At 49.4% G+C, this 21,474-nt stretch overlaps 2 protein-coding genes across 3 annotated transcripts; one reads left to right on the top strand and one right to left on the bottom strand.

Annotated features, from left to right (window-relative positions):
• Positions 1-507: 507 nt before the first annotated feature.
• Positions 508-12,916, bottom strand: fhip1b (FHF complex subunit HOOK interacting protein 1B). 2 transcript variants are annotated; one of them, XM_037488962.2, is made up of 11 exons: positions 12,560-12,916; positions 10,545-10,949; positions 10,220-10,450; positions 7,504-7,749; positions 7,198-7,365; positions 6,908-6,987; positions 6,447-6,628; positions 5,017-6,303; positions 4,330-4,508; positions 3,850-4,012; positions 508-3,487 (listed from the first exon to the last, which is right to left on the bottom strand). In XM_037488962.2, exons 1-11 carry the CDS (start codon positions 12,686-12,688, stop codon positions 3,180-3,182), a joined length of 3,378 nt encoding a protein of 1,125 aa, XP_037344859.2. In that variant the 5' UTR covers positions 12,689-12,916; the 3' UTR covers positions 508-3,179. The 2 variants fall into 2 exon arrangements, with proteins under 2 accessions (XP_037344859.2, XP_037344860.2); XM_037488963.2 differs by having other exon boundaries at positions 6,459-6,628.
• A 3,686-nt stretch (positions 12,917-16,602) lies between these two features.
• On the top strand, positions 16,603-21,167 carry cnga4 (cyclic nucleotide gated channel subunit alpha 4). Its single transcript, XM_037488819.2, has 7 exons — positions 16,603-17,037; positions 17,717-17,818; positions 17,915-18,021; positions 18,418-19,001; positions 19,305-19,550; positions 19,676-19,841; positions 20,026-21,167. Exons 1-7 carry the CDS (start codon positions 16,892-16,894, stop codon positions 20,748-20,750), a joined length of 2,076 nt encoding a protein of 691 aa, XP_037344716.2. The 5' UTR covers positions 16,603-16,891; the 3' UTR covers positions 20,751-21,167.
• Positions 21,168-21,474: the final 307 nt, after the last annotated feature.

The following is a 21,474-nucleotide window of genomic DNA, read 5'->3' as shown; positions in this document are numbered from 1 at the left end:
GAAGGCTTACAATTATATTTGACCTAACATGACTAATATTTTTTTCTTGATTGATTGGTCCGTAAAATCTCAGATAATCTGTGTAGTTGGAAGAACAACGTTGTTCTTCCAACTACACAGATTATCTGAGATTTTAGCGACCAATCACCTCTGAGGTGTAGTGCAGTAAATCATATTTACTTGTCGGGAGTTGCTGTCTAATTCACGCCTACAGGTAAATGACGTGAGTACAGTTACACCTGTGGTTTGGAGAAAGTGCTTTGCTCTGATGGGGAGAGACGATGGGAGTCTCAGGATGTGGAAACGTCCCAACGTGACCCTTCAGGAAGAATCCAGTGTTTGCATGAGATGCAGTCCCTGCACCGGAGGAATGAGGAGGGGGGAGTGGGGGGGGGGGGGGGCTGCTCACTGTTTGTGCAGCGTGCACGTTAACACGCTAAGACGTGTGTTTAGACGTGTGGTCGGACCGAAGGACGAGGCGACAAAGAAAGGACACGGGACACGCGCCATACTGCTATGCAAAGAATTTATAAATTAATAGAAACATTCCCTTTGTAGTGTTCTTCAGACAGCGTTTTGCCCACATTGTATTTTTGTTCTAATGATTTCAAAATATAGAAAAATATTTCTGACAACATTCATCAGTACATTATTTTTAGTGAGATTTTCCTGTTGGCTTTTCCCCACAAACCTCTGCATTTGAGACCCATCTCTTTTCTTCTAGTGTTTTTTTTTTTTTTTTTTTAATAGTATTTACACATCTTTCAGCATCCAACGGGTGAGGGGTGAAGGGAGGGGGGGGGGACACCAGAGCATATTTTGCATAGATCACAGGGTAGAAATCCATCCGGTAATTGGGGTGGAAACTTTTGAAAGAAAAGGGAGAGGCGAGAAGATACGGTACATTCTGTGATTAAGGACAATTCCTTTAAAACAAAAAGGTGTGTAAAGTTGCGTGAAGAAAACCAGAGATTAGATAGCGACAGACAAACCTGTTCGGAGTCATAATGACACGCTGTGAGCCTCGTTTGAACATTGAACTCAAGCCACTGGACTGCAAGGAGCGGATCGGAGCTCGAGCTCCCCGACGGGTCGTTGGGAGCGTTTGAAGTGTCCCAAACAGACGGCAGAATAACAAAAGGACAAAAGCCTTTTCTGAAGCTCGGCGATTATCACTCATCAGCTGCTTTGGGTCAGTCGACATGATGTCTGTAGTCGAGCTGAGGGGACAACGAGGGGACAACGAGGGGACAACGAGGGGACATCAACCAGCGAGACAAGGGCTCCTCGTTGTGAAAACAAACACCCCCCCCCCTCCCCCTCACCCCTCCCCTCTCGTCCATCTACCATCCCGGTATCCCACAAAATGCCTGGTTCCCCCCCCCCACTGTGTGCTGCACTAAAACAGTCCATGTCCAAATGATACCTTATTTAAAAAAAAAAAAAAATAAGTAATACATTTTAAAATAAAATACGAGCGAGTCCAAAGACCTCTGAGAGCACAACTCCATCCCTCGCGGTTTGCCTCCTCCACCGTTTAGTGCATCCCTTTTTGTTGCATCACACACAACCTCCTGAAAACGCGGCCCGACGAGGGCGGGGCAGCGCCGAGGAAACGCCTCTCCGACAGAACCCTTTGTAGAAAGAACAGAAAGAGGAACCCAGTGAGAGCTGAACTACGTGAAGGACCCGATGGAGGAAAGGCAGTGAGTCGAGCCTCATTGGAACTAAAGATCTGCTTGTTTTTCAATCAGTCCAGTACTGGGGGGGGGGGGGGGGGGGGCTGACGACCGTTTCTCTCGCCGCTGTCGTGCCCGTGTCGTCTGTCTGAATATTTAAACTACTTTGACGACGCGGACACACGATAAAAAAAATAAAAAAAAACGGGATCAAGCGTTAGGTATAAAACGCATTTAAAAATAGCAAAGTTACCCGTTTTTTTGTTTGTCTTTTTTTAAACCGTTCAGTGCTCAGCACTATGACACAAACCAAAGGAACCTTCACCTGACACGAACTACACTGACCTTCATTCATGCAGAGACTCCACCACCAGGGGAAAAGAAGCTCAACAAAAATGTAAAAAACATCGATTCGGCATTTCGACTCAAAGATGAAAATCATAAAGACACGACTTGGCAAGTGTTTTCAAACATGCACATTTATACTCGGTACCTAAACAATGACTAAATTACACAGAGAGAAAAGGGGCGTTAGTGTTAAAATAGCAGCATGCGGCGTTGCAGGATGGAAGCCACCTAAAGATGGGACGACAGAGGGTTGCTTCCTACAAGCTTCCCTTTGAGCTGAAAAGACAGAAAAGACCTGCCTTAAAAGTTTCAAATGTCACTTTAAAGCAAATGGAAATCCTGCAAACGCTCCGTAGACAAAAATAAAAATTCCCTTCCCACCTTATTCACTTTCTGGCCTCAGTCTCAGGTCTTTGAAAAAAAAAAAAAAGATATGACACATCAAAAAGGTACGACTTGCAGATCCCAGGGCCTCCTTCATGGCAACAGGTGAATGGCTGATGGCCCAGAGAGATGGCGTCAACCTTTTTTGGAAAGAGAGTTCAAATAAAACGCGCTCCGGTGCGATGCTGATATGTCTAGAAAATGGTGCAAATGCAAAAGACAAAACAAAATATATATATATATTTATTTCAATGTAAAAAAAAAAAAAAAAAAAGTGTTTTTTTTTCCAGTTCCAGTTCACAGGAGAGGACGTGGCTCTTCCTGTTTTCCATCGCCTTCAGAATAAAAGCGGACACACAAGACGCTCCCAGGAACCCGTCGTGTTTCTCCCCGTCGGGTCCCTTCACGGTTGATTGATGTGTCGACGCATTCTAGGTTTTTTCCCTCCCACACACACACCAACCTTTTTTCGTTACAGTTTGTCCGAAGCCGTCTTCCCCTCACAGCACGGAGACACTAGCACCACCGCGTGCGCCCGTTTCCTGTCTCTGTGGCTCCGCGTATGTACAAGCTCCCTGATCTCGAGCATTTGCTGAGATCGTCCGTGTTTAGAATCTAAATATAATACAAGATATGCACAATAGCGTAGAGGTTTACAGCCGAGGGGGAAATCCAATCCAGTCTTGTAGTGATTTGGGTACAAAAGAAATATGAATCCCGCCTTTTGGTCCCTACGCTAGTCCCGATGCTCCGGTCCCCCTGCGCCTGTCATTCCTCGGCCTCCCGGCTGTGGGGGAAAGGCAGAGTGACGGCGTGCTCTTGAGCCAGAGCGGCCAGCTCCTTGAGGAACTCGCAGAAGATGACGGCGCAGTAGACGGCGTTCTTCACCCGCAGCGCCTCCGCCTGCTTCTCCAGGCCGGAGGCGGCGCCGCCGGCGCCCTTGAACAGGGCGCTGTGCAGCGACTGGCTGCCGTCCCGCACGTGCGCGAGGGCCAGCTGGGCGGCGTTCCGGGCCCGGGTCGGGCTGTTGGTGTGGCGCAGGATCAGGTCTCCGAGGGACGGCTTGCGACTCTTCACTGGAACGAGAGAAATGGGAACAGAGTGGGAGGGGGAGTCTGAACCCAAGGTCCACTTCCTGGTTCTGTTCTGATGGAGCAGACTAGGTCATCGACTTGCCATGCTGATACATTGCCTCATTTCAGGACATTTTGTGACAAAATATGGGAATCACAGAAGTGACTTTTGTAGTTTGGGATCAGGATTATACATGATCTATACTTGTGATCATTCAAACAGGTTGTTGAATTGTGATTTACAAACAAACCTTCCTTTCCAATCTTCTTGAATTATTTATTAACCAACGAGCCGTCTGAAGAGACTCTCCTGATATCACCACACACACACACACACACGCACACACACACACCCTCACGCTCACCTAATGAATCGGAGCGCCGCAGGGTGGGAACAATCGCAGGCGAGTCGGCCCAGTCCACTTTGCCTCGGGCCACCAGGTACTGCTGGGCTTTCCTCAGCATGGCGGGGAAGTCCTCGTGAGAGGCTGCGAACGCCTCGATGCGGTTCTTCACAGAACCTAGAACCTGCGGCGAGGAAAAAGGGTCAGACGGAAGCCTTTTACTTGCTCAGTAAGCTTTACTTCGCTAGTCATCCGTCCACACAAATACAGTATGAAAAAATAAACTACCCAAATGCATTGTGGGCCGGACGCTTTTGGATCAGGAGCTAGCCCAGAAGGGAGGTGGGCAGGAAGTGGACCACCATGACACCTGAGACTCAACGCCGTCAACCAGAAATGTTCATGTGCCGAGCATCGGGTTCACAAAATGTTACGCAGTTATGGGCTACAGAAGAGAGGAACCCGGGTCAAGGTGTCTGGGCCTCGCTTGCTTTTTCCTACCTGGATCAGCGACTTGACGCTGGGCTGGAAGACCATGTTGGTGTTGAGCAGGAAGGAGCGCAGGAGGGGCTGAGGGTAGCAGGCCAGCTGGGCCACGATGCCCGTGAGCAGGATGTTGACGTACAGCGAGTTCTGGAGCATGTTCTCCAGCTTGGCAAACAGAACCACCATGAACGGACCTGCACAGGAACACAACTTTAGCCACACAGTATGGATGGCCTTTAGACAGCGTTCATTCGATAGGAGTAAGGTGGCATGGGGAAAGATTGTGGGGGTTAAATGTGGACCGATGTGCACAGACGCACCCCTCACACCCCCACACCCTCCTCACACCCCCACACCCTAACACCCTCACACAGACGCACCCCTCACACCCTCACACCCAAAATACATTCACACTGAGTAACGCTAATATTAGCGGCTAACGCTACTCTCAAATGGCCTCCGCACTCCTGAAGCCAGGTACATGCAGCATATATATACAGCTTTAATGACACTGACCCAGGACAACAAGGGATCATTCAAACATGGAATTGGTATTTGATTGTAGCTGTAATGTTTCCATACTGGATGCCGTGTACTCACAGGTGGTGCAACAGGTACACAACAGTAAAAATAAAAACTGTGCAACTGAGAAAGACATATATGGTCATTTCCCTTTTACACGCGGCGCATCGAGCGTCTCACCTGTGTACGGCTGAGACGCGGGCTGACTCAGCGATCTGCCGGGGCTGCAGGTGCCCGCCGCGGGGACGTCCCCCTTCGTGTCCCCCGGGGGCTTCGCCAGCGGCTGCTCCTCCTCCCGGCGGCGCTCCTTGGCCGTCTCCTCCTGCTGGCCGGCCGCCCGGCTGCGCTCCCTCACGCGCTCCTCCAGCTCCCTCAGCTCCTGTGTGAAGGCCTCGATGCTGATGCCCTGGCCGTTGGGGTCTCCGGGGGGCGGCGCCTCCTCCGGCGCCTGCTCTAACAGCTCCCGGATTAGACTCTCCACGGACTGCTGCGCCAGGTCCGCCTCCGGGAGGTCGGGGGGGGTGGGGCGCGGGTCGCAGGCGTCGCCGGGGGGGCTCGGCGGGGAACTCGGCTCGGGGCGGGGAGGGCTGACGTCGTTGAAAGGGGACTGCGGCGGAGCGGCGAGGCTGACGAGGGACCCGTTTTGATTGGCGTTTTCGTCCAAATACTGCGGCTCGCCCAGGTCCCTCTTCACCTTCTTGACCTCCAGTCCTCTGTCCCGACTGTCCGAGCAGCCGTCCTCCCGCGCCGTCGTTCCGTTGTAAATGGCGACGGCAGAGGCGGCGTTGTGCGGCGCCAGGGACAGGGTGGCCGATAGAGGAGCGTCTGGAGACGAGGCGGACGGGGCGGGGACGAGACGCGGCACGGGCTTGGGCAGGACCTCCTCCCTCTGCAGGCTGCGCTTCTTGGAGCGCGGCGTGAGGCTGATGCAGCTGTTCTTGCCGATCGTGACGTCCCACTCGCCGCTGTCCCGCTCGGAGCTGCTCCACTCGGACCGCGCGGCCGCCACCATGGCCGCCCTCTGCTGGGCAGAAACGGGGGCGCTGCTGCTGCTGCTTGCCCCCGGCTGGAGGGAGAAGTGCTCCGGGAACATCGCCATGGTGGTGTTGGAGGCGGAGGGGGGTGGGGGCAGAGGGGCGGCGCTCGGCGAAGGGTCCTCGCCGTCGTACGGGGCCGACCAGTCGCGGCAGGCCCAGGAGCAGACCTCGATGCCCCGCCGGGAGTCTTTGAGGTACTCCAGGTAACCCGAGTCCCAGTCCAGACACTCCGTGTGGGCGTGCTGCTGGTGCATGGGGCTGTCGGGGGACATGGGGCGGGAGGCCGCGCCGCCTGCCTGCTCCGTGGGGGTGGAGGGACCTCCTCCTCCTCCGGGTCCGCCTCCGCTGCTCTGCTGGCGGATGAAGAAGGCCAGGCGGGACGGGGTGCTGGGTCTGGCCGGCGCTGGGGACTCTGTGCTGGGACTGCTCACTACCGCGGGGTGAAAACACACGGGGTCAGGGAATAAATTTGTCCCAATTTGAGATCACAAATAAACCCCCAAAAAAGAAAAACACTTGAATCAACATGCCAGAAAAAGCTGCAAATGAAAGGGTTCAATGCAATCAGCTCACTGTGCTGCCCACCTTTGCCCCAGAAGGGGCCGTCCTCGTCCCGCTCAGCGGAGGACGCCGCGTTCAGCCGGCAGCACTCTGGGATCAGCGACAGGAACTTGTCGGCGGACCTTCCGTACAGGTCCGTCTCCCTGATAGCGCGACGCTGACTCAGCATGACGTGAGTACAGGGCAGTAGATACCTGGGGAGCAAACCCTAGATAAGTATTCCCATAGCGAGGGCTGGTGAAAACTTAAGAGGGGACAGAGCACAATTCTTATCTTATCTGTGTGATGAGGAACAGAACAACAAAACTACCTTCTCGGTTCATTTTCTAACAAAGTGTGTTGCTTTGCTGTGAGAATAAAAAGGACCCATGTGGTACTTCAGAAAGCAGAGGATGGACAGGCAGAAGTACTTTGTGACCACAAAACGCCCGAGACACGGGGACGTGCAGATGTGGCCAGATGTGCAGACGAACCTGAGAACGAGCTGCAGCATTACGTCTTCGCAGTTCAGGGAGAGAAGGGTCCGGAAGAGGCTCAAGGACACCATGCAGAGCTGCAGGAGACACGGAAACCTCGGTTTTACATCATTGTGTGACAGATTTAACTTGTCCAGGTGTGTCCTAGTAATAAACAGTGCATGTGGGGATCCTCCAGATACTTCTCCATTCTCCATCGATCCTTGCTCTCGGCCCCCGCACCGCCCGCACAGCTGAGTTCACATAAGGGCCTTCACACACACAAATATACACATGTATAATTATACCCGTGAATTGCTGCTGATGCGCGTGAGCAGCGTGTCGAGGATGGTGTCGTTGTCGTGGCGATGCAGCAGGATGAAGCGCAGGAAGGTTTTGAGGAGCGACGTCTCCGACACGCTCCGCAGGAAGAGGTCCAGGTAGGCGGTGCTGGCGATCATCTCGTCCACCGACGACTAGGAAACACACCCAAAAGAAGCTCACAGCTCTCTCTCTCTCTCTCTCTCTCTCTCTCACAAGTAGAGGCGAAACCGCAGAAGAGGTCACCGCAGCTACAGAGGAGATGAAGGCGGCGCATTGTAGAATCTTCCTACCTTATGCAGCGCGGGGCCCATGACGGGCACCAGGAAGCCGTTGTGGAGGTAGTCCAGGAGCTGCGAGCGGACCAGCGGGTGAGCGACCTGCACCACGGCGTTGCAGAACTCCAGCGAGTTCATGAAGAGCACGAGCGACGACACGCCCATCCAGTCCTCCCGCCGCAGGGCGTGCCAGTCGTCCCCGCGCACCTCCATCTTGCGGGGCAGAGAGGAGTAGAGAGCGCTCAGGCCCGTCGCCAACACCTGAGGGGGGGGGGGGGGGGGAGAAGAGGCGGAGTCAGAAGGTGTGACTTGGCTGCTGCCGGCGGGAGGTGGAGAGCGCCTCCTGCTACTCTTCCCAAGAGCAGCGCTCTACCTGGCTGCTCCGGGGGGGCCGTGTAACTGTACGTGAGAAGGGGGGGGGGGGGGGGGGGGGGCATCAGGAGGACAAGTACCTGCTGCAGTGAAAAGACAGGTGGTTTTTTTTGTCCACGGCGGGCGACTAAATGAATGTTTAAGCTACCGCGAGAAACAATGAAGACAAATAAACAAAATAAAAAACAACGTAAACAGCAAAGTGAAATTTGTAAGCTAACTATCTCGACAAAGAAAGGCCCATTAGGCTTTGGTGTCAAGTAATCCCTCCCAAATCTCTGACATTGTGTAGACTAAACATCAGGGGATACAAACGGCAGATGACGGTTGTTTAGTGTAATAGTCCCATAATGCTTGGCAGTGTTCTGGTGTACATGGGGCTGTGTGATGCCAAACACATTGTTGTGTTTGCATCACACAGCTAATGACCCAACAGATATGCACAACAGCTCGCTAACCTGCTGCAGCCCCCCCCCCCCCCCCCCTCCCTCTAGAAGATGGAAAAATCCCCATCCTAGAGCCCTCATAGAACTTTTGTGTTTTGACAACAGCTGATGACATTGAGGAGACGGTGTTTTTGCCCCGGAGGAATAACATGATGCAGGAATCTGGACCACCTCGCTGGTCCTTCAGAGCCTGTAAGTAGGTCAGACTGAAGCCGCTGAAAGGAGCGCAATGCAGAAAATAGCCGAGCCGGCCTTCTTTGAAGAACCAGAGGAAATGAGAGCGGCTTTTATACGGCGCACAATGTGGCTCGGCCGCTGTAATTTGTGACCCGAGGTCTTGCCTGATTCGATTTAGGACGACGGCATAGTGTACGCTCGAGAGTCGCTCTCAAAATCCCGCAGGTTGTTGCATCCTTATTGTGTGGAAATGCATTCAGGCTGCAATGAGACATAACATGGATCTTTAGCAGCACCTACTGGCGGCTCGTAGAAACTACAACAACACTAGTGGACGCCCTGGAATGTATGAGTTAACACACCGGATGTTTTTTCCAGTTTCATCTAAAAAGGTCATTCATCAAAGTGATCAATGAGTAATGAAACACCATTTGGGGGTTTAGCCACGTGATTTCGGCCCCTGCTGATCAGGGCAAAGCGGCAGCAGCGTTAAGGAGAGTTAAGGAGTCCGAGGTCTTGGTAAGGCGGCCCAGAAGTGCTCTACAGGATGCCGTCCAAGTTGAGGCAGCGCTAACGAGATGTAGATAAGGATTAACGTTGTGTCAGAGTGCAAAGTCACATCCTTCCCCCTCCACTATCGCACACAGTCACTGCTGATCACGCACGCACACACGACTAGAAGCTGTCCTCAACCATCACATCATTGAGGAGCAGGTCATGTTCATATGCATGGCGCTTCTCTTTAAATAATGTAGCTCGATACTTTGCATAGTAATGGGGTTTTCTGTTAATTCACAACTAAAAGTGCAAGACAACAGTTTTTTGGAGAGTCTAACCAAAAGCAGAAAGAAAAGTTTGTAGATTTTCTCTTTCAGAAAGGAGCTGAGAAGTGAGATTCACCGCGTGGGTGCAAACGGAGAACTAGACAGAATATTGAGGACATTTTAATAAACTGGCAAACGGAACTACATATTCAGATACGAATCGCAGACATGTGGACGTGATCTTCGGTCATGTAGCAGTTTACATCCATATCTGTCCAAAATGTCATTGATCATTTTATTCAAATATACATTTTTGTTAAACCTCGGGCCATCAAACTCTAATCATGTCATCCTTAAGTTGATCTAAGAAGAAGAATCTTACAGAAATGCCCTACAGGCGTTTTCAGTGGTCATCCAGCTACTGTGACCGGCAGAACTTAGGTCCGATTTTTTTCCGACAGGAAGTCTAATATTAGAACATATTAATAATAATATTACAACAAATAAGTGCTTATTATGTCAAAGGATGATTATCATATTAAGCCTTGAAGAAGGCCAATTACACCCACTCTGGAGCTCCAATTCACTAGTATCCAACATCCAATCTACAATACTCGGACATCAAGTTAAACCACGAACAAGTGAGTGAGCACGTAACCTTCAGCAGCTGGTCCAAACATGCTCATCCTGCTTAAGAAGAAGGAAACGTTATGTAAAGTCATCCAACCCCCCGCGAGCAGTAGGAGCCTTGATATCGCGTTCACAAGGACGGACTGGACCGACAGCCCCAAACGCGATGATGAAACATACTACAAAATACAAAGTCACCGCCGAGTCGGACTGTTTGGTTCAGCCCAACATCCCACACGATTCTAGAGAGGAAGCAGAACCTGCGGCCTCGTTTATTACGAACACAGTTAAAGAAGACTCACAGTTGCCCTAAAAAATAAACCGCTTTTTTCGCCGACTCACCGGGCAGAAGTAGGAGTTCTCGGCGATGTACCGGGCCACCGACTCGTTGCTGGCCGACGCCGCCATAACCAGCAGCAGCGCGTCGCGGGCCTGCTGCCCGATGGCGCCGTCCCGGTGGATGAACGGCACGAGGAGGGAGAAGATGAGCAGATTGGTGGAGCCCTGCTGGGCCGGCGCCGCCCGGAACAACATCTCCAGAACAACCGGCTGCCGGGCCACGGACACGCAGACCTGGGGGGGTATGGGTAAAAGAATGTGGACGCCGCCTTGTCATCAACCAACCCCCCCCCCGGTGTAGCGACGCGTACAGACCCGCTGGGCGTACCTGGTTGAGCAGCAGCACCAGGCTGTTCTCCAGCGCCGCGGGACACCCCAGCTCCGAGTCGGCGCACGCTCCCAGCAGCCTCAGCAGCGGGTGGAGGACGGCGGTGTGCTGCAGCAGCAGCTGATGCGACTGGCCGATGAGCATCTCGAACAGCTTGAGCAGCGCCCCCTGGCTGTCCGGGTCCAGGCCGCGGCGCAGGTGCCACTGGACCAGGCGCTCCAGGATATTCTCCGTGACCACCAGCTCCAGGGTGGGGCCCATGGGGGCGCCGGCGCCGCCGCCCTCGGGGCTCTCGGGGGGCCGCTCCTCCGCCAGCAAACACAGCATCTGGTCGGTGTGGTTCCTCACGGCCGTCAGGTCGTCGCTGGAGGACGACGGCTCTTGCTGCTCCAACACCCAGGACAGCTGGAAGAAAAGGGGGCGGGGTTTTAGTGCGATGCTTAAACGCGTTAGTGGTGATGACGTTAGCCGCAAGGTTGGCGGTTTGAATCCCGGCTGCCCCAAGTGCCATGTTGAAGTGTCCCTGAGCAAGACACCTGACCCCTAATTGCTCGCTTGGTAAGTCGCTTTGGATAAAAGCGTCAGCTAAATGACATGTAATGTAATTATACAAAAGTATACACACACACACATATAAATATACAGATCTGTACCAATTCAGGCAATATACTAAAATCTAAAATGACCTCAACCGTTATTTTATCAAGATAGAAACCAAAATGACATTTACAAATGACAAAAACTATAAACTATAACCCGTTTCGACAGGTCTGGCGGTCAGCGTGACATCAGCAGCGGTGGAGCAGCTGATCCGAGATGTGCCGCTGTGTGTTTAAGCAGCCATTTGCGGTGAATTTTACGCAACACGCGCTCGTGTTTGTTGAAAGCCGATGTCCCAGCGGTACTATCTCACAGACGCCCGAGTATCCAGATGTTCTCCGCTATCCTCACCGTCCGCTGACAAGTGAGGAAAACATGCAGGGTTCACATTTCAAAGTGATGACACGCTGCAGCAGTTTGTCCAAACAAGTGCATGTCAGGTGGAGCACTGGGAGTCATGTGGAGACATGGAAGAGTACTGCAACAACTTGTAGATGTGCAGCAACCCAGGCTCCCCCCCCCCCGACTCCATTCTGCTGCTTCTGCACTAATCGCTTTCTGCCGCAACGAATTAACAAGGCGGAACACAAAAGAGGGTGCGGGTTTGCACAGTTTAACAAGCAATTTAACAAGTATCGCGTGCGATGTTGCCTTTGAGGAAATTCTCCGTAAGCTCTAAAGGATGCAGCCGGGGATTGGACACGGGCCAGTCAGCCCGGTTAAAGGCCGCCCTGCAGACCCTGCGCGTCGGCACGGCAACAAACCACCAGCCGGCTGGGTGGGTGAACGTGCACACTCAGAACTAATGTTGCACGTAATCATTGAGTAAAACGACGAAGGGAAGAATTTGGACTTGTGCACCCAGAAGTGAGCGTTTACTATTTAACAGGGGCTTAAAACATTCAGTGCGGAGATAAGTAACCTCAGTTTTTAACCACAATTTCTTTATTTTATCATTTCATATCATTTATTATTACTGATTGGATATCTTTGGACTGGACTTTTTACACCGTTTTCAGTTCGGTGTGACCCTGTGGCCCCAAAATCCTTCTTTAGAAGTTTGCCAGAGTGCCCTCTACTTATTCCTTACTAGCATGTAGCTGTGCATCGACAGACAACCGTCACTGGATCATCTGGATACCAAAGAAAATACAACGAGTGGATGTTGTTTGACATCACACCAGATAGGATGATGTCCTCCCGGAGTGTGTGTGTGTGTGCTCGTTGAGATGTGACTCAGAACAGAAGGCTTAAGGAGCAGCACACCCAGGGGTGCTACGCCTCACAGGTTAAAAACCTCACACTTAGATGGACCCGCTGACCTTGTGAGTCTCGATTTCATCCTTTTGCTCATCATTTCCACATCACAAAAACCACGCTTGTGTCTTCAAATGAACAAAATACGGGCGTCTCACTTGTCTCCAGTGGTTCTCAAACACCATGAGGCAGGTCTCCGGGTCGGCGGTGCATGGGCCGGAGGGGGCGGCGCTCCGGCCGGCCCGGCTGCCGGGGCCCCGCGGGTTCAGCCTGCTCAGCCAGCTCATGCTGGTACCCGGCGACAGGCGACTCACCGGCGAGGAATCAAGGGGAGTGGGGGGGGGATAGGTGGGAGGGGTGAGCCGTCTACTGCAAAAGGCGCTGTCACTGCCAGTCAGCGTGCACGAAGAAGAGCCCGCTGCCTTAGATTGGGTGTGACCCCATCCGCCCCGTGGACCCCGTCATCCGGTCTGGAGCCAGCACCACCCCATAGCCAGTGAGGAGGGGGGGGGGGGGGGGGGGGGGGGGGGAGATGAGCGCTGGGGAGACAATCAGAAAAGACAACACGTCACATATTTGAAAGCTTTGAAAGCTGTATTGTGTACGTTTATTACAGGAATCTCGGCCTGTGCTTGTATTCCGGCAGCGAGGGCTGACTCACTGCTGCTTTGTCCCTGAGGTTTGGTTATGTGGTGTCGATAATCACACTGCTCCAGGTATCGCGTTCTAAAAGCTCCATGAAATATCTGCCGGATATAGTGTATTGTTTGGGGATTTATTGTGAGGATTATTTAGAGTGAGCTCCCAGCAGAGGAGATGTGGATTTATCCTGCAGGAGTGGCTTTGATGGCTTTTTTTGGTGAACTAACATCTGAGACCAACCAGTCCATTTGATACTAAGATGATCAAGCGAAACTGTTATTACGAAAGTTAGATTTCCTAAAGGGGAAACGGCATTTCCCTGTTATTCATTTGGTTTAAGTTGGGGGACCTTGACAGTTGTGCGCTGCCTCTTAAAATCATCATTCATCCGACCCGTCTCTTTGCAGCAGGGTTCAATAGGTCAACGCGTGCATCGGCATTAACATCGGATTTTTTTTAAAATCATGGTAACATAATGTGGACTCATAGGTCAGACACAAGCACCAGATCTCATAACTCCCCTAAACCAATAAAGGGGCCTTGCTTTTCTTTATGGGATTCATTATAGAGCAGCTGAATCAGAAATACACAAACGGCACTTCTTCTAATGATTCACCAGCTCCCAGCAGTTAATGATAGTCGTGTTGCTCATAGAAAATGATTTTTTTTTTGTTCATTTACAAAAATGAATTCATACCCAGACCTGATGCCATTTGATCTACAGGTATATGACAGACTTTAACATTCTGATCCACACACGGAGGAATATGCATTTTATTTGCGTGTCAAACACACACCATAAAAGACGCCCATAAAAAGAGTTCAAAGTTTGTCTCCAGATTCCTTCAAAGGGAGAGTTTGTCGAAGGTTAGCCATTCCACGGCTCCACTTGTTATATTCTCACAATGTCTGAAAGCAAACCTAAACTCCCGTGGACATTCAGACAGAAGCAAGCGGGCGGGGGGGACAAAAGTCTGTCTCATTCTAAAACCGGCAAAGGGACTCACCTGCTTACTGAAGGAATTGTCCAGGAGTGTCAATGAGTGTACGGGCAAAGCTCCAAGGTCGTTGCTTTACTGTAATTTGACGGTCGACTTGGCGTCGGAGGCGGCGAGCTCTGGTAGCAGCAGCCTCAGAAGTGAACAGACTCCCTTCACCCAAAACATATTGAGAAGTCATTGGCAACGCTGATCTTAACCACAAACACCTCTGTTGCTACTCATGTGCTGCCTGTAAGGCAAATCGTTCATTTCACAACACAATCAAAAGGTGCAGCTCTTTGCTATTATGGCGCACCGAACGCAAACGTATGGCCAGAGAGGAGATTTCAGTAAACCCATCGGGCTCAACACAATTACTGCATGTGAGGCGTGTCTCCTTTAGAGACTTGCAGCACTTCTTACTCATCACTCATCTCATTACTCATCTCTGAAAATTAGAAAGAAGAAAAAAGTCGAGCAAAACTTCCCATTGGCATGTTTCAGCATTGTTGGTAGTGTTTGGAAACTAAAACGTCTATTGACTTGTTTCACCTCTAATGCGGTCTAGTATAACCTAACGTTACATTATGCATTACTCTTTACCCTGCTAATGAACAACTCGGGAGGAAAAAACTCAGTAAGAGGACCTTGAGTTCAGTTCAGGCGTGTGATCAAGATGCCATTGTTTTCCATGTGTTGGAAGGAATTGGCATCCAATGCCCGAAGAAGCCTCAACTAGAGAAAATGCATACCATCATAGTATAACAGTATGCATATGCCTTTGATTGACACATCGAATCAAGTTTTAAGTGAATTAAGACAATTACAAGTACTGAAGGATCGAGTGGTCTTGACCCATCACAGAGTCGGCGCACCGCTTGTGATCCACGGCTCATTCGTCCCTCTGACGTCGGCGCACCTCGCTCTTAACCATCAACTAGGACGACCTTGCCTTTGAACCGATCGGTTGATTAACGCCCTCTTAAATGGCACGTTGTCATCGCCCTGCGTCAGATTTCACGTCGGTCAAACCCGACCGCCTCGCGCTGGCAAAAACAACAACTAAATCCCATTTCGATCGCGTGGTGATGTAGCGAGCTGACGTTAAATAGGTAACGTTTCTGCCGCAGATAACTAACGTTAGCTAGCGTGCAAATGCCCACCATGTAGGTTACGTGCTTGAAACGCCCTGTTCAAACATATGTGCACTTTTATAGCGACAATTAAACAGTGACTCACCTGTGGTATTTGTGGGACTGTCGCCAGTTGTGTTGAGCTCGTGATTTCCACGGATACTTAGCCGGTGGCTAGTTAGTCGGCTAGCGCTGGTGCTAACGACTAGCTGCTAACGAATTCCACAATGTCAGCGCAGTGAAAGGGGCACCGGAGCGGGAGTGACCGGGAGGAGACTGGCGACCTAGACCCCAGTGAGCCGGAGGAGCTAACGCGTTGACCACTCCCTCATTCGGGCAGCTGTGCATCCTGTTACAGGCAGATAAACATCCCATCCGATGAGTTCTCAAACACTCGTCCCTCTCCCGCAGCCATCTTACTTTGGCTCCTCCCACACGACTTCTGGCTCCCGCCCACAGCGGCGCCGCTCCTCTCCGCGTCCCCGCGTGTGCGCGCGGGTCCATGCGCGGGCGAGAGGGGTTTCAAGTGTGACAATTAAGGAAAAAGTGTGTTTTCCCAATTCCACGCTGATAATACGTGTGCATTGACGGTTTTATTGGTGATGGGAGAGCCCCGTTCCACACGATGACTCGCTGTCAGTAGTCAGCTTTTACTTGGCGGGCTGTCATGGAGATAGAGAGAACTACTCCTGTAGCTGACCTCAGATCCTCCATAGGATGCGTTAACCTGAAGGTCCATTCCAATCAAATGTAATAGCTGACCTTTATAGTTTTTCCGAATATTTCACACTTAAATCTCCCCAAATCAAGGCCGAATAAGCCAAACGCTCCACATGCTGGATCCTAAATTTCCTCTATTAGATTTTAGTACTGTCTTTCATTGGACCCCCTAAACAATCCCTTAATTCGTCTGATTATAATGAATAACTCACAGCATCTGAAGATCTTCACCTTTTCCTTTGCCTGTATTAGCAGAGGTTTTGGCTATAATAAAGCAGAGAGAAAGTGGCAATTACTAAAACAAACCAGGGATTAAAACACTAAAGAATATTGGAGTCTTAAACCCAAACAGAGATAATAAATCCTGGACGAATCCAAATAACATTATCTTATTATTTCTTCATACATTATTGAGTATTATCAGCAAAACAAAGTGTCATTTTGTTGTCAGTTGTTCATTTTGTTTCACTAAATGAATTAGCTTTAATGTTGAACAATTCATAATAATAAATCAAATGAAATGAGAAGAAATGCTAAAAACTAAAATGCATAAAAATGGAACAAAAGACACCATTTCTGTTCATTTTAAGTTTTGTCTTTTCCTTTTCTTTAATTTTACATTAAAATTATACAAAGAATGATGGGCCAGATTATACATGACTTGAAACTAATATTAGAAATATTTTATGTTTCCTCCTTTCATGTGGAAGACTCGTTGTGGTTGTCTCTCACGGCCTCTGGGATGCGCAAAGGAAGGCCTCCCTGGTTTTCATGGGGAAGAAAGAATCCCCCGAGGACACCTGCCATCTGTTGTGGTTTTCTCCCATGGAGACCTGCATCAGCAGGCGGCCCTCAGTCCTCCGCACCTGGCGGGTTGTCAGGTGAACCACGTCGCGCTGCCTCATGCAAGAAAACAAGGTTGTCCGAGAGAGGGCAACGCTCGTGCCGGAGGAAACAAGAGCAAAGGCCATGCTCCTTGTAAGGAATGTTTTAGTCTGAGGACACACTGTGGAGAATGGAGAAAAACGGCGATGTTACTATTCAAGGTAACCAATGGCAGAGACTGCTGAGGGGGCAACAGGGGAAGAAAGTGACCCAGGAAGGACACGATGGAGTCAAGAGTGAAGAGAAACGCAAGACCAATCTGACATGGAAGGTTAAGTAAGTCATTCGTGCATCGTAATCATGGAGTCAGTTGGTCGCTGTGAGAACTTTTATTAATATTATTATGCTATTATTTATATTAACTCAGACTTCATCCCTTCTGAATTAAGGAAGGACTAACAAGCCTCTTGACGAGACAACGAATTTGAGCCAGTTGATGTTTAATAGGAAGCATTTCATCTGCAAGAACAGCATTTTGTTGTCGGAATCTTAATTTGTGTATTAAAAAAAAAAGAATGTACCTAATCGTGTTTCATATAACAGGCCAGGGAAAGAAACAATTTACCCACAATCACAATCGATAGATTATATGTGTGAAGACAACTATCTGATCATTTTCTAAAGAATGATATTTACGTTCATCACGTTTTTTGTGCAACTGTGTAAAACCCTTCAGAGGGTAATCAGTGCTACTCAAGCTTATATTTGAATAAAACACCCTTTATATAGGTAATTTAAAATAATAAAACAAAAAAATTGAAGACAATACATGTAAATGGTTAAAAAAAAAAATCAACATGATACTTTAGACAAAAGTTTTCTTGAATAACAATTTTTATGAAGTGTTATGTTTAAATATGCAAATGAGGCATCATCTACTGATAACCTTTGGGTAAAATGCATGGACACAACTGATCAATAACCTCTCCTCGTCTTGTCATCATCATTTCATCAGCTGGAAAGAGTGGGTGGTTGATCCGGCAGAACACTTTTATTATGTCTGGCTGCAGGTCATGATCTTTCCCATCATCTACAACTGGGTGATCATCATTTTAAGGTACAAACATGGAGGACATCAAGTATTTATCACACATCCAAGCACATAACCGGCAATCATCTGACATCCATCTTTTTATGGGTTATGCTTTCTCAGGACGTGCTTTACTACCATTGCAATGAGCTACCTGCCTGTGTGGCTTACACTGGACTATCTAGCTGACATCATGTATTTGGTCGACATGATCATCACGGTCCACACAGGTGAATATGCTTCATTATCATTTTCTTTGGTTTTGATTGAGACTTGAAACAAACACCAAGCTTTAGCCTAGTGGCAAAAAAATGAAATTGCATTTTTGATTTATCAGTACCGTCAGCTCGCTGCTGGAGGCCCAGTTTGGGCCTGCATGAGGGAAGGGAGACACCGGAGTAATAGAAGCAAGACTGACAGGGACGGACCACAGTCTAATGAGACGGTTTCTCAAGTGTCTCTCAGAGGGTTTCTAAAGGGTCTTGAGAGATCAGAAGATGAGAAAGATCAAAAGCCTTAAATATGTGTATCTTTCCCCTAGTATTCATGATGCAAAATCAGTAGGCGGATTTAACATCTTCATAAGTAGGTCAGGGCCAAGTTAAACCTTGTTCTTCTCTCCCCAGGATACTTGGATCAGGGCATCCTGATCAAGGACGTCACTCAGCTGAGAAAGCGCTACCTGCGCTCTAAAAGCTCCTTAAGGGACCTGGTTTCCCTGCTGCCCACCGACTTCCTCTACTTTGTCTTTGGCATCCAAGTCCCGCTGGTGAGGATCAACCGCCTTCTCCGTATTCCCCGACTCAACGAGGCCCTGGATCGCATGGAGACGAGAACGTCCTACCCCAACACCTTCCGCATCTCCAAGCTCATGATCTACATCTTTGTGTTGATCCACTGGAACGCCTGTCTCTACTTTGCGCTGTCCAGCTACATCGGCTTCGGAAGTGATCTCTGGGTGTACCCCAACGTTACCACGCCAGAGTTCGCCTCCATGCGGCGTCAGTACATCTACTGCTTCTGGTTCTCGGCCCAGATTTTCACCACGGTGGGAGACACCCCGCTTCCAAAAAGGGAAGAAGAGTACTTGTTCATGATTGCAGACCTGCTCATTGCCGTGCTGGTGTTTGCATCGATTGTTGGCAACGTTGGCAATGTCATCACAAACCTGAGGGACCGGGATAACGTCTTCTTCCCGGACCACGAGCTGGTGAGTGGGACCAAGTCAGTTCCTGAGAGGAATTGTCTTCCTGACAATTCGTACAATCTTTGGACATATTGGCTCTTAGTCTTACTATTGATAGGCCTCTGGGGTCAAGGGGCTGTATTTCAGGGGATCCAGTGTAGCCAGTGAACTTCATTTTACATCGGCCGCTTGTTGAGTCCGGTCAGCAACTTGTGATGCGAGACTGTCGGAAGCGATCCGATGCCTTGCTCTCAACTCACACCGTTATATTGCCTTCACTTTCAAAGTAATTTGTTGCATAGGAAACAAGACGCTTCTTTTCCTCAGGTCAGGGCTTACCTGCGTAGCCACCGCATCAGCAAGGAGCTCCGCCAGCGCATCGACAGCTGGTACCAGCATCTACACATCAACAAAAAGATCATGCGAGAGAACGAAATCCTGCAGCAGCTGCCGGTACACCTGAGGACAGAGATCGCTGTCAGCGTCCACCTGCCCACGCTCTCCAAAGTCACCATCTTCCAAAGCTGTGAGAAGAGTCTGCTGGCGGAGCTGGTGCTCAAACTAACGCCGCAGGTCAGAGAGGGGGATGGGGGGGGGGGGGGGACTCGCAACTCCAGGGTTCATCGAAGGAATCGGAAATGCTTCAACAAAACAAAAGTTCAAGGATTGAGAGGTTTGTAATTTCTTTGGTCTTGCAGGTGTTCAGTCCGGGCGAGTACGTCTGCAGGAAAGGAGACGTGGGCCATGAAATGTACATCATCAGAGAGGGAAAACTTGCAGTTGTCGCAGATGATGGGGTCACAGAGTTTGCCGTGCTGAGTGAATCTAATTTCTTTGGGGAAATTAGCATCCTCAATATCAAAGGTAAGTCGCGTGTGGAGTACTTTGCAGTTAGCTGCATTTATTGATGCGCATACGTGATGGGGAATGGGAAGTATTTCCGCAGAAAACAAATAAAATATCAATAAAAATACCTGACTAAATGCTTTAAACAGACCAGTTTGGTACCATAAGAGGGCACCTCTTTCTCTGGTGTGTTTCCTTATAGGCAACAAGTCAGGCAATCGACGCACCGCCAACATCCGCAGCATCGGCTACTCCGACCTGTTCAGCTTGTCCAAAGAAGACCTGACGGAGGTGTTGTCCGAGTTCCCTGCGGCCAAACGTCACCTGGAGGAGAAAGGCCGGCAGATCCTGACAAAGATGGGCATGTTGGAGGAGAGTGGGGAGCAAGTGGACGAGGAGGCAGAGAACCTGGAAAACAAGATAGGCAGACTAGAGAGCAAGCTGGAAACCCTGCAAACAAATCTAGCTCGACTTATGTCTGAATTAGAGTCGAGCTACCGCAAGATGCAGGCCAGGGTGGAGCAGCTGGAGTGGGAGTTGGCAGCCATGGAGCTGCAACGGCCCACTGTTGAGGAAGGAGAAAGAGAAAAGGGGAGGGGTGTCGGGGTGGGATGGGAGGTGGGACGGGAGCGGGAAGAGGCCGAGGGCGAGGCACATGAGGGTTTGGATGGAAAGGTGGAAAAACAGAGAGGACAGGGAGAGGATGGGCACGTGACCAAAGAGGGAGATGGAGCGAGCGCTGAGAGTACTTTAGCGCTTGTGAAAAGAATGGTGGTGGGTGATAAAGGTGGGCTAAAAAAAATATTTGACCAAGGGAAAAACAGAAAGAGAGGAGATGACAGACCTGGGAAAGGAGATGGTGCTGATATTGTACACAAAGACGAGAAAGAAGAGAAAAGTGGAGAGAAAGAATTTGAAGAGGGGTGACAGGAGTTTGAAGAACACTCAGATAATGTAGAGATGGAGCAGAAAGTACAGAGAGAATATATAAGATGGAAAACGAACTAATCTGAAAAAGTGGATATCTTAATAAAATATTGAAAATCTTACATTGACACACTTTCTGCAATACAACTTTAAATCCCTAGATGACAGCATGGTGTCCCAAAGGTAGAAGTCCATTGATTATTATCGATTAGGGATCTTCTGGATTTTACAGCTATAAAGTGTTCATTCTGCAAAGAAAACTACATGTATTTGTTTATAACATGAGTCCCATCATAATACCAGATTAACCAACTGGCACAGTAATAACTGCATTTTATGTTACATGATAATGTAACATTGTTAGGGAGCCCGTCTTTTATATTATGACTACATTAACCTTATCTCCTTAGTCATAATTATTTCATAATTATTTATTAACATGTCTTATCTGATAAAAATCTGTGTATATGTTATATATGAAAAATGAAAATGTCATATATATATATTCATTTTGAAGTTGGATTTGCCTTATTGCAGTGAGGGATGTTTAAATCCTGGACATAATACAGTTGATGATGATGCTTATTGTCATTTTTATCATCTACATTTCACTGTTAGGAAATGTCAATATTTTATCAATATTATGACCTAAATTTAGGTGGAGGCTTCAAATAAGCCCAGTCTGCTTACTCCATCTTCCTGCACTGTGCATTGTTTTTAATCT

The sequence above is a fragment of the Pungitius pungitius genome, chromosome 10 (genome assembly GCF_949316345.1).
Source record: "Pungitius pungitius chromosome 10, fPunPun2.1, whole genome shotgun sequence".
Lineage (NCBI taxonomy): Eukaryota > Metazoa > Chordata > Actinopteri > Perciformes > Gasterosteidae > Pungitius > Pungitius pungitius.
This window is presented reverse-complemented; position numbering and strand designations above follow the sequence as displayed.